The 13,203-nt window shown below is 41.4% G+C and overlaps 1 protein-coding gene across 3 annotated transcripts; it reads left to right on the top strand.

Annotated features, from left to right (window-relative positions):
- Positions 1–20: 20 nt before the first annotated feature.
- Positions 21–12,753, top strand: TATDN3 (TatD DNase domain containing 3). Of its 3 annotated transcripts, none has more exons than XM_081854982.1 (10): positions 21–154; positions 2,020–2,052; positions 2,656–2,729; positions 4,356–4,440; positions 6,918–6,980; positions 8,332–8,441; positions 9,355–9,410; positions 11,059–11,171; positions 11,605–11,682; positions 12,353–12,753. In XM_081854982.1, the coding sequence occupies exons 1-10, from the start codon at positions 104–106 to the stop codon at positions 12,488–12,490; spliced, it is 801 nt and encodes a 266-aa protein (XP_081711108.1). In that variant the 5' UTR covers positions 21–103; the 3' UTR covers positions 12,491–12,753. The 3 variants fall into 3 exon arrangements, with proteins under 3 accessions (XP_081711108.1, XP_081711107.1, XP_081711106.1); XM_081854981.1 differs by having other exon boundaries at positions 11,602–11,682; XM_081854980.1 differs by having other exon boundaries at positions 40–246; positions 2,020–2,051; positions 2,654–2,729.
- Positions 12,754–13,203: the final 450 nt, after the last annotated feature.

Raw genomic sequence — 13,203 nt, 5'->3', positions numbered from 1 at the left:
GGTTGGCTGTGCGCGCGCGCGAGAGAGAGAGGGAGCTTCGGCAAAATAGGTCCGGCTGGAAAGCGAGGCCCCCTCGGCGTTCGGTTCCGCGCGCGTCGTCGAGATGGGGGCGGTGGACTGCCATTGCCACCTTGCCGCGCCCGAGTTCCGAGGGGTGAGTGGGCGGCGCGGGGCGGTTTGCACCCTGCGGTTGGCCGCCGCCGCTTATAATTCCTTCTCCCTCTCATCTCAGAAGAGTTTCCCTGGGTGAGATCGAGGACCCATCTGGTCCAGCGACCCGTTTCCTACGGTTTCCTACGGTGGCTAACCCTAATAATAATAATAATAATAATAATAATAATAATAATAATAATAATAATTTTATTATTTATACCCCGCCCCTCTGGCTTGGTTTCCCCAGCTACTCGGGGCGGCTTCCAGCAGAATATAAAAACATAATAAAACGTCAAAAACTTTCATATTTTTTTTTTATAAATATTTATTAAGGTTTTTAAATATAAATGCACACATAATAAACAATCTTACTTCTATCACAACAATTTCATCACTTCTTTGGACTCCCTCACGTCTCCCGCTCCCATTTACATCGTTAAAAATTTTTTCCAAACAAATTATCAACTTGTTTACAATCTCATGTCCACTCATTCAAATATAATCTAGCACTTCTTCCAAAAAATTTTATATTTTCTTTAGTCTCACTTATCATCAAATTTAAATCTAGTTTAGTGGTGGCCAGTTTTTTATAATCTAGCATCCTTCTTAACATTCAACCAAATTACAATGTTTTTGTAGATACATCTTGAATTTCTCCCAGTCTTCCTCCATCTTCTCTTCTCCCAGATCACGGATTCTGCCAGTCATCTCGGCCAGTTGGTTTCCCCAGCTACTCGGGGCGGCTTCCAGCAGAATATAAAAACATAATAAAACGTCAAAAACTTTCAGAATATCTTTGGCGATCACTCGTAGCCGAGAAAGATTGTCTTCCATAAACACGGTTTTAACAATGAGTCCGTAAGTGACTGTGGAGGCCAATTCTGGATCTACAGTGGGGACATTGGGTCCCTGGCGGGAGTTGATCACGGTGTGAATTTGCCAAGCGTGCCTTCCTCTTAGCATGTTTCTCCCTTTCGAGTGTCTTCAAAGCCCATGACACCTTTGGAAAACGCTGTTCTCCAACTGGAGCGCTCACAGGCCAGTATTTCCCAGTTGTCGGTGTTTATACTACATTTTTTAAGATTTGCCTTGAGACAGTCTTTAAAGCTCTTTCGTTGACCAATATAAAAACATAATAAAACGTCAAACGTTACAAACTTCCCTATACACATGCATAAAGTCGCATGCTATCTACTATTAGCTTCCTTAAGTATGAATTACTTAATGTCTGGCATTAACAAACCATATTTCTTTTCCAGATTGGAAGCAGTATTTGTTTACCAAGTAAAATTAACATGCCTCCTCCCCGGGGAGGATGTGCAGGCGAAATAGCTCAATCGGTAGAGCACGAGACACTCTTCATCTCAGGGTCATGGTTTCGAGCTCAGTGAGGCCTTCCAGCTCTGATTCTGTGAAAAGCCCCATCTCCTTCCGCAGTTATTCATCTCAGCAAGACCTCTCGGTCTGGGACATCTGAATTTACTTCAGTCCCCGTGTGAAAGGGGATAGATGTCTCCAGTACTGATCAGTAAAAATGTAAACAGCTCATCTATGGCCCATATAACATAAAACCAGAAAAAAATTCATTTTACTTTTGCAAAATGAATGTGCATTTGTTTGCCTTTATCTGTACCTGAATATATGAATTGAAAAGGAAAAACACTTTCATGAGTAGTTGTAGTAGTAATAGCTTTCCTTCTGTTTGAAATAAGGGACAGTGGCGGTTTCAATAAGTAATATTTGCCCACTTTTAGGAGCAAAGAGTTATTGAAAGAGAAAGGACACATTTGCCATTTCTACTGCTTTCTCCCCTTGTTTACAAATTATTCTGCTAGCATAATTACGTATATTTTTATTATCTTCTAGGACATTGAAAGTGTATTGGAAGAAGCAAAAAAGGTTTGTAGTTATATCTATATATTTTTTGCAGTTAAAGTTTTATAGGCAGTAGATCTATAGATTTTGATAGCTCAAGGGCTTAGTTTGTATACTAAGGTAAATTAACTTAAGGAAGTTAATTGAAGCAAAGTCTGTCCCCACCTCTCTTCTGCAGTCCTCTGCAGCCCCTGAAATCATCTCTGAATGATCAGGACCCCTCCTGAGCAACAGGTAATGAGTTGCTGGGGAAAGAAGATTCTACCAAAATCGAGTTTGGAGCCTAAGATAAGTGAGGAAGTTCATGGAGCCCCCCAGACCCCCCCCCACTCCATCCCACATTGTTCAGGAAGCCCCCCTCCCTTTCTGGAAAGGCTTTTTGAGGGGTTTCAGGTACCTGTAGCAGTTATGAGGGGGGATGGAAAACTTTTCTTCCATGAACTTCCTTGAGTTAACTTCTCCTAAAGGCCGAGCCATTTTAAGGTAAACTAAGAAACAGGAATCACATTTATTTGGAAGGAAGATATGGCAAAATCAGTAATTTCAAACAGATGTGTTTATGATCAGATTATAAGACTTCTCATTGTTATTGTCAACTGTAGCTAACATTTTTCCATGTTGTTTCAGTGTAAAGTTTTGGCTCTGGTGGTAGTTGCTGAATACAGAGAAGATTTTGAAAAAATTATTCAACTTTCAGAAAGGTAACAAAGTTTCTAGTTCTTCAGTCTGTTTTACAAGGTAGAAAATAGTTACAGGCTAGAATCCAAAATAATGAACAACTTGTTTAGCACATCCAGATACTTTGGATTTTGCTTCTCATATGACAGTTCTGTCATGCTGCATGGTAACTGTTTTTGGTTTAAGTCAAAATTACATTGTGAGATTATGATAATTTTATTATTTGTACCCTGCCCATCTGACTGGGTTTCTCCAGCCACTCTGGGCAGCTTCCAACAGATATAAAAACATAGTAAAACATCAACCATTAAAAACTTCCCTAAAAAGGGCTGCCTTCTGATGTCTTCTAAAAGTCAGATAGTTGTTTATTTCCTTGACCTCTGATGGGAGGGCGTTCCACAGGGTGGGCGCCCCTACCAAGAAGGCTCTCTGCCTGGTTCCCTGTAACTTCACTTCTCACAGTGAAAGAACTGCCAGAAGGCCCTCAGAGCTGGACCTCAGTGTCTAGGCTAAATGATGGAGCTTGTGTTTAACAACCATGTGCTGTTAAAAGAAAAAAAAAATCTCACTGGACTTTGGAATGCCCGGAGTGTTCCAAGCAAAAGGAACACTTCTGGAGCCTTCCCATAGTATTTTATAAATTTTAGCAATTTGATGTAGTTGATTCTGTGATACTTGAAATATTCTTTTTTTAAAAAAAGATTCATAGTGATATAATGGAGAATCAGTGCAATATACTTATTTATTTACAAATTTATAAGCTGCACTCTCATTAAAAAAGAACATAACAGAATACAGTATAGAAAAACAAAATAAACAAAGATATATCTAAAAACATAATTCATACATTATTAAAAGCATTAATACATACTGATCAAATTAAAAAGAAAATTTATGTTGCAAAAGCCTGTGTAAGCAACAAGAGACATCTGAATGAATGCAGGATGCAGGGCCTGCCATTCTAAAGGCTCAGCCCTAATGATGGCAAATCGAACCTCAGGAGTGTAGGGAACCACCAGAACTCACTGCCCTATCAGAGGCTCTCAATGATCAAGGTGGAGCACAAGGAATCAGATGGTCCTTAAGATACTTTGGGTCCAAGCTGAATTAACACAACTACCTTGAATCTGGCCCAGTAGCAAGCTGGCAACCAGTGCAGGGTGTCATGTTGCTAGTAATCTGTTGCTGTGAATAGTCTTACTACTGCGTTCTGCACTAGCTGATGTTTCTGGACCATATACAAGGGTAGCCCTGCTTAAAACACATTACAGTAATCAATCATAGCAGGTGGAATATTGAACTTGGACCTGGGAGAGAATGTTGAACCTTGATGAGATCAGTAATCCCACAAGACTCACTGAATGCTCTTGAGCTTGTCACTATCTCATAAAATAAATGTATTCTGGTCTTGTTTTATGTGGAAAATGTTATGGTAAATAAAACAATGGTGCTTTAAGAGACATTCACGGTCAGAGTGCAAAATTTGAAAATGCTATTGTTCATAAGCAATCAAAATAGGAGCAATAAAATCTTAGTGATTGTGTTGATTGGAATAGCAAAAGCTGTTACCTTTTTAGTCCTCTTTCTTTTTTATTTAACCATAATACATGTCTGCCCTTTCCCATTACTTAACACCTGTTTGTATCCAGGTACCCAGGATTTGTCTTTCCATGTCTGGGCATCCATCCAGTTCAAAGTAGTCCAACGGGAAATGATCGCAGTGTTACGTTAAAGGTGAAATGGCAACCAGTTACAATTGCAGCAGTTAACAATTTCTGTACTGTTTTTCAGTTTGCCAGGTAAACTTATCAGTTCCTATTGCATGTGGTCTTGCAGCACTATTTTTTATATGGAGCCCCTTCTTCCCTGTCTCCTGCTCTCCCAGAGCAAACTAGAGGTATCCTCAAAGGAGCATCAGAAAGAAAATAAAAATTGGTGCTGGGCAAAATAACTTCCCATCCTTTTTTAGGCATCTAAGCAAGATCTACAACTTAGCTGTCATCAATGGAGGTTCACATAATTCCAAGCTAGATGCATAACAAGCTTACTTCAGAGCAGGGATGTGTTGTCAGGAGGTGATTTTCAACAGTACCTTGGATACGAAATATGTAAAATAACTAAGCAAGTAATAGACATCACCCCAGAATTGGCCCTACTAAACATCTTCCAAGACAACAATGCCCATTTACACCACAAAGAACTTATAACCCACCTGCTCTCAGCAACCAGAAACATCATAACCAGACACTGGAGAGACCTGTCAGGAGTAAGCATGGACCAATGGTACCAAATAGTATGGGAAACAGCCCTACTAGAAAAATTAACTAATAAACTGAAACTGACACGGGGACAAACAGAAGAAGACGCCTTCACCCCGGTATGGCTCCCCTTTATCACATACACAGCCCAACAGGACAACGACAATAATCCACCAACAGCATACAAATCAATATGGCTAACCTGATCCAAAACACCCACCCACCTCACTCACACACGAAAACAAAGATCACCACAGCCAATCACAAGCAAACAATCACACCCTAAGCCAACCCCAACCTCTCTCACCACCAAAGGAACACAAGTGAACAACACAAGCAACGCTGACACCAAACTCTACATACATTAAACATAATAGAAACACCGCCACCCGACCCCACCCCCATCCATCCTCCCTCTCCCCACCCCCCCTTTCTTTTTTCTTTCTGTTTCCTTCTCCCCCTAATGCCTCAACAAATGAAACGGATTTGTAAAAACGTTACATGGAAGAGGAAGAAGAAGAAGAAGAAAAAAAAAACGAGGCACTACACTTCTGTAAAACAAGAAAATCCTTAATAAAAAATATTTAAAAAAAAAAAACAGTACCTTGGATAGCAAACAGTTAAGACATGCTTTTTAAAAGTCTGGCTAGAGGTGATGGAGTGTAGTTCAGCAGCATCTGGAGAGGGGAGCACAGGTTCCCTATAATAATTTTCATTGGGGAAACTAGTGTAGGGGTACGGTCCAGATAGGAAGCATGCTCTAGGTGGGGACCTGTACCTGTGTCTTCAAAATAAAAGCAACCAATCTGAAGCATCCTAGTGTGATTAACTATGCACATAGTCTGCCTCTTAATCATGGATTCTGTAGTCTTTCAGGTGTAACAAAATAACTATGTGTGATTAACTATGCACATAGTCTGCCTCTTAATCATGGAATCTGTAGTCTTTCAGGTGTAACAAAATAAAAAAAATCCTTCCAGTAGCACCTTAGAGACCAACTAAGTTTATTATTGGTATGAGCTTTCGTGTGCATGCACACTTCTTCAGATACCACGCGAAAGCTCATACCAATAACAAACTTAGTTGGTCTCTAAGGTGCTACTGGAAGGATTTTTTTTATTTTGTTTCAACTACAGCAGACCAACACAGCTACCTACCTGTAACTCTTTTAGGTGTAGTTAGGCTCTAGCTCCCCACAGTCTCAGCCAGCATAGTCCATGGCCAAGGGTGCTGAGCATTATAGTGCAGCCACATCTGTTGGTAGGTGTAGGGTACAGGTTCCCTGTCCCTGCTCTTAAGTAAACTTACAATGTGTTTAGCTTGGAATGCTTGGCTAAAAGCCCCATTATCCCTCACCATTGGCTATTTGGGCTGTGAGTCCAACAAGAACCGGAGTGGGCCACGTTGACTATCCCTGCATTAAGTTTATATGCCACAACCCAGATTACGGGGTTTGCCAGGCTGACGTCGCAGACCTAACTTAAACAGGACAAGGCACTGCCTACAGCAAAATGGCATTGCTTTAGCTATACAGAATTGCAATTAGCAAAGAACAAAACTATGATCCAAGAAAGATGTGTTAAAACATCTGTGGTGTCTTACTTAAATACTGTAGGCCCACAGCTTGCGTGGGGGTTACGTTCCAGGGATCACGCATAAATCCCAAATCACGTATGGTCAAAAGCCCACTGAGTTCAATGGCAGGTGGGATTGCCAAAGTCATTTTCCCCAGAACCCTGCCCCCTTTAAAAAAATATTTAATTGCCACACACATAAATCTGAATGCGCACAAGTTAAATGTACACAAGTTGCAGGAATCTATGAGGAAAAGTGGGTTATAAAATAGGAATAGGAGAGAGAAATAGTGGTGGGAAGTGAAGCAGACATTTGAGTCTACTGTAATTGTTTGAGGCCTAAGTGTTCATTTCACACTTACACAAAATCTTTGTGCAGGATCTGGACGAAGCATTGCCACTCATAGAACTCTATAAGGACTGCTTGTTGGCTATCGGAGAAGTAAGTACAATCTTTATAGCTTTTGGTGTTCAGCTGCCAAAAACACTGGGCAGCACAACCCTAAATGTTTTTACTTGTAGGTCCCTAGGATTACAGCTGCATAGCACAATCCTTTGCACGTTTACCCAAAAGTAAGTCCCGTTATGCTCAGTAAGGCTTACTTTGAGGTAAGTGTGCATAAGACTTCAACCTTAGGCTGCACTCCTATGCACATGTAAACTGGGAGTAAATCCAATTGAACTCAGTGGGACTTATTTCTAATTAAGCACTTAGAGGATTGTGTTGACGATTCACAAAACAATGTGAAATGCTTGTCGTGTAAATATTTGCATGACAAAAAACCCCACATGTAATTTGCTGAGTACAGAACATGTTCTGGGAAGCTGTGATGGGTTATAGCAGGCTTCCTCAACCTCGGCCCTCTGGATGTTTTTGGCCTACAATTCCCATGATCCCCAGCTAGCAGGACCAGAGGTCAGGGATGATGGGAATTGTAGTCTCAAAACATCTGGAGGGCCGAGGTTGAGGAAGCCTGGGTTATAGTGTTCCAGAAAGTGTGCACACACTGAAATAATGTATATCTGTGACCATCCTATATAATAATTAATATTTCATATAAGGATATAAAGTGGGATATAAATATAGAAAATAAATATTTTTAACATAAGTTATACATGTTGTTTCTTATACCACCCATATATGCAGTTGTCACATATGATGATCTGCATGTGAGTAGCACAGTTTTTCATACAAGGAAATATTTTTGATGTAGAAATTGTGTCATGTCAGATGTAGCCCTTTAAACTTTAAGCAAGTTCTTGGATTTTTCACAACAGTCAACATATTGGACTGCTGATTAAATGCTTGATTAAGGACCTTGGGTGTTTCACAAAAATAGCAGGTCTTCAATAATACAGTGGTGCCCCGCAAGACGAACACCTCGCAAGACGGAAAACCCGCTAGACGAAAGGGTTTTCCGTTTTGGAGGTGCTTCGCAAAACGAATTTCCCTATGGGCTTGCTTCGCAAGACGAAAATGTCTTGCGAGTTCCTGCGGGTTTTTTTTTCCTTTCCCCCCCTTTTTCTAAGCCGCTAAGCCGCTTATCAGCTGATCCGCTAAGCCGCTAATAGCGCTAATCCTCTAAGCCGTCAATGGGCTTGCTTCGCAAGACGAAAAAACCGCTAGACGAAGAGAATCGCGGAACGGATTAATTTCGTCTTGCGAGGCACCACTGTACCTTTTTTTGTCAAGTGTAAACTGCTATAGGAGACTTTGGGGTTAAGTCTGCTTTTATTAGTGCTCCTAATTTCTATCAGTGTTTTTGAATTCCCGTCTCCCATTTTTCCTGCAGGTTGGTCTGGATTTCACTCCCAGATTTGCAAGCACTGATGAGCAGAAGGAAGGGCAAAGACAAGTCTTGATCAAGCAGATTCAGCTGGCAAAACAACTCGATTTGCCTTTGTAGGTCTTGTGTATGTTGCAAGAGAGACAATTGGTTTTATTTTTGTGAATGAAAACATCATTTGATGTGATTGGAATTCAGTTGCTAATTAAACCAGAGCATTGTCTAAAATGTTCGGGACGCGGGTGGCACTGTGGGTAAAACCTCAGCGCCTAGGACTTGCCGATCGCATGGTCGACGGTTCGAATCCCCGCAGCAGGGTGCACTCCCGTTGTTCGGTCCCAGCGCCTGCCAACCTAGCATTTCGAAAGCACCTCCGGGTGCAAGTAGATAAATAGGGACTGCTTACTGGCGGGGAGGTAAATAGCGTTCCGTGTGCTGTGCTAGCTCGCCAGATGCAGCTTGTCACGCTGGCCACGTGACCAGGAAGTGTCTGCGGACAGCGCTGGCTCCCGGCCTATAGCGTGAGATGAGCACACAACCCTAGAGTCTGGCAAGACTGGCCCGTACGGGCAGGGGTACCTTTACCTTTACCTTTATTGTCTAAAATGCTGTGGTCTAATTAAAATTATTAATGCAATTTATTGTATTATCTATTCCTCGTATTAATGGAGGAAGTGTTTTTGCTGTATTTTCAGGGTTACAGACTGTGTTGCTGTATAATCTTTGCATAGTTCTTTTGAGATGTTTCCAGGCACTCTGCAATAACTCTTCCTACCTATTTTGCTTTAAGCAGCAATTCAGTGGACCATCAAAGTGCAATTTATTTGTTTACATAATTTTTAATAGCCCTGTTCTGAAGGCTTCAGGTTGATAAAAACAGAGTTAAAAAATGTAACTTGATTCAAGCTTAATCACATAAAAAATGCTAAAACTCCACCCAGGGAAGTGGTTTATCCGGCCATGAAAACCCAGCCCACAGTTTTGCTAACAACTCCTGCTGATATCTTTTGTTCTTCTTGTTTATCCTAGAAATGTCCATTCCCGCTCAGCTGGAAGGCCAACCATTAACCTCTTAAAGGAACAAGGTATAATGTTTTGTTTTATTTACATTCATTCGGTTTGTTTAGTTTTCTTGCCAAAATACGCAGGGCCTGTTCACTGTGGGGGACAGTCAGGTTTTCCCCCTTTGGATGTTAGACCAGAAACAAGAAGCAGGCCTGAAATAGGATCATAGAATTGTAAAGTCCATGCCGGACTATGTAGATGCCCCATACAGGGATCGAACCTGCAACCTTGATGTTATCAGCACCACGCTCTAACCATCTGAGCTATCCAGGCTCAGCCAATCTTACACATCTGTTTTAGCATAAGATCCAGAGCCTTCTCAATTAGAGGCACAAGTGTAGGTTTTTGAAGGCCCTGGGCACTGTACTTTAGAAGGAAGTTATCTTTAGATGATATTATTATTATTATTATTATTATTATTATTATTATTATTATTATTATAAATAACATTATTTGACTTACTAGTTGCTTACTCCAATAAGGTCTGTAAGCAATTGGCAAAGGCTTAAGAGACGAAGACATAGCATAAAACCAGGGGGAAATGCACTAAAGCCATCACAGTGATCCATAAAGCAACCCAGCAAATAGCAGAAACGTCATCAGCGGAAAACAGTTCAGCAATAAGCAGCAGGACATAGTCGGTCAAATGCCTCGGAGAGGAGATACATTTTTACCACAGGCCGAAAGGGTGCTAATGATGTTGGCAGGCAGACCTTGAAAGCATTTCTCAAACTGGTAGCCACAACTAAAAGTGCCCTCTTATTGCCACCTGCGGCGTTTGCCCCTTCTTTTGAAAATGTCTGTACAGGGGGAGAGAAAGAGTTAATAGGTAGCCCAATAGAAAAGCAGAGGTTTATAAAAGGGCTTAGCCCAAGGTTTAGACAGTTGGTTAGTAGTTGGTTGGTTGGTTGGTTGGGAAAAGGCAGTTGGGAAAGCAGTTGGCAGACAGATGGAAATAGAGAGACAGTTAGTGCAGTTGGTTCTTGTGTGAGGGGAGGTAGAAGAGTTAGAGACAGAATAAAATAAGACTAAGAGGATAAAAGGATAAAAGGTAACAGCGTTTCGAATGCATTTAAAGTTTATTTGTGTTTGCAATAAACTACAATCTTCATTGTTAACTTAAGAACCTGACTGAGACTAAGTTATTTACCGGAGAGGACCTGGTTGGTGGCAGCGGATTAGTGGTGTACGGGTCAATAGTCCGTGAAACGACTGGGGGCTCGGTACGAACGCCACAACACCCTCTGAAGGGGCACCTAGAGGAGGGCCTCAGTTGAAGAGAGAAGGGTTTGGGTAGGTTTATATTGGGGGCAATGTCCTGAAAGATATCGGAGTCCTAGGCTGTACAGGGCTTTGCAGATCAACACCTGTTCTGCGAAAACGTACTGGCAACCAGTGCAGCTGGGCCTGCCAGCAGTCAGCTGGCTGCATTTTGGGGTTTGGGTCAGAGTCATGCCAGGCAAGTCAGGAGATCACACAGCCAAATATGAAATATAACATTAATATATTGTAAAGGGATATAAACCCTTCTGTAGAGCCGCATCCCACAAGTGGGCCTCTAGCCACAGAGCCCTGTGGATCTTTGGATCACATTCACTGCCTGGTCTGCGCTTTGATGTTTCTACAGGAAGCAAAAGTTCTTTTCCTGATTTCTGTCGTTCTCCTTAGGTGCTGAAAGGGTGCTGCTCCATGCGTTTGATGGCAAGCCGTCGGTGGCAATGGAAGGGGTGAAGGCTGGGTATTTTTTCTCCATTCCTCCATCTATTATAAGGAGTGAGCAGGTGAGATTCAAGAAGTCCTGGCTTCTGGCTATAAGGTTCTTTGTTCATATCTCAAATCTGGTACATGGAGCCAAAAGGATTTCCCACCTCTGCTTTAGCTGATTGATTTCTTTAATCAGTAGGAGATGAGGACACACTAATTTTTGGAAGCTATTTTGGTTCTCCTGTCACCGAAATAAGGAAAGGAAAAGAAGACATTAACAACTGCTTCCAATTATTGGCAATATACAATTTAATAAACAAAAAAGTTTTTCACTGTCCTCAGAAAAGGCATTTGTATTCAAGATTTGGCAGTATTAATATTTAATTATTTGGGTAAAGGAGGCTCAACTAAACACTTATTTAATCCGTGGACAGTTCAAATTTTTAAATGTTTATTTTGGCTGCTTGGAGAACGATGATGCTAATTGCTTTCCTTATTTTGTTCAAGAAGCAGAAACTTGTGAAACAGTTGCCCCTAGAAAACATTTGCTTAGAAACTGACTCTCCTGCGCTCGGCCCTGAGAAACAGGTAAAGTATCATAGAATCGTAGAATTGTAGAGTTGGAAGAGACCCTGAGGGTCATCTAGTTCAGCCCCAAAACGCAGGAATCTCAGCTAAGCACCCATGACAGATGGCCAGCCAACTTCTGCTTGAGATGCCGAGTGATGGTGTGGCAAAACAACTACAGTTGGGAGGAGGAGACCTCAAGAAGTCTTGACAGTGTTGGGAAAGGGCTGGGTAGAGTAAATGGAGGCTTGAGTGCAGTAAGCCGACCTACTGGGCCTCAACCTCTGTAAAGGGCTCAGTCATGAATATCATAAAATCGTCAGTTTCAAAGGTGGATAAAAAGAATGGTGCCGTTAATAAGAGCCAGAGCACAACAAGGTAGCCCAGTCGGTAGAGCATGGGACACTTAATATTAGGGACATGGGTTCAAGCCCCACATAGGGCAAAAGATTTCTGCATTTCAGGGGTTGGTCTAGATGCCCCTTTAATGCTGTATTGTTTTTAATACTCAATTGTGAGCCGCCCAGAGTGGCTGGAGAAACTCAACTAGATGGGCGGGGTATAAATAATAAATTATTACTATTACTATTATCCCTTCCAACTCTACGATTGTACGAGGATTTGAACCTAAACAGAAACTGAGTTAGCCATAGATGTCGCTGGAGACCAATATCACTTATTTGTATTTCAGGTGAGAAATGAACCAAAGAACGTCTTCATTGCTGCAGAATACATCGCTAAAATAAAAGGGATTTCAGTGGAAGAAGTTATAGGCATAACAACCCAGAATGCACAGAAACTGTTTCCCAAACTGAATAACTTTCTCTGAATATAACTAATGTTCTGCTGTGCCTTAATATATTTGTGTGACCTGGCTTCAATATATTCATAACTTCACAATTTTTAAGATGTTATGATGTTCCCTATTGATTGTGTCTGTAAATTGAGCCAAATATAAAATGATGCTATGTGCAAACTCTCCTTAATTTGACATTGGCATTTTCCTAATAAAAGGACCATAACCATTGCATGTTTAAAAAAATGTAACATTTTCTTTGTGCTTAAAAAACAATAAAAAACAATTTATATTGATTTGTTTTTTACTTTTTTATATAGGCATTTATCTTATTTGTATGTCTTCCCTTTCTCCATGGAGTTCTTTGCGCCTTAGTTCTGGCTATATAAAAGGGGGATATTGATGTCCTATTTACCTCACAGGAATGCATGAAGAACAAATTAGTAGAAGACTGTAGCACAGGAGGGATAAACGTTACGCTTGGGAGTGGAATGTGGCCCTTGAGGCATCTCTCTCTGGCCCTTGAGACACCCTACAGGCCACTCCCCTCACCGGCCCTGCTTTGCGTCTTGGACCTTTTGTGCATTTGCCTAGCTGGAATGTGTCCTTGAGCTCTCATAATGCTTTTTCCTCGTCTTTTTAATGGTGGTGACTCTTACACACACCCTTCCACAGTGCTACCCCACTAAAAATGTGGGGGCTTTGCAGGTATCCAGTTGAAACCCCAAAATGATGAACATAGGAAG

The sequence above is a fragment of the Podarcis erhardii genome (genome assembly GCF_964252035.2).
Source record: "Podarcis erhardii genome assembly, chromosome: 3".
In the NCBI taxonomy this organism is placed as follows: domain Eukaryota; kingdom Metazoa; phylum Chordata; class Lepidosauria; order Squamata; family Lacertidae; genus Podarcis; species Podarcis erhardii.
Note: the sequence above shows the minus strand (reverse complement) of the source record. Positions and strands in the feature narration are given on the sequence as shown.

What these genes read in the sequence shown, in the direction of transcription:
- TATDN3 (XM_081854980.1), top strand. Translation starts at nt 104, where the DNA reads ATGGGGGCGGTGGACTGCCATTGCCACCTTGCCGCGCCCGAGTTCCGA. An exon ending in ATCGCAGTGTTACGTTAAAG is followed by an intron (nt 4,441 to 6,917) that starts GTGAAATGGCAA and finishes ATCTTTGTGCAG; the next exon opens with GATCTGGACGAAGCATTGCC. An exon ending in CGCTCGGCCCTGAGAAACAG is followed by an intron (nt 11,683 to 12,352) that starts GTAAAGTATCAT and finishes TTTGTATTTCAG; the next exon opens with GTGAGAAATGAACCAAAGAA.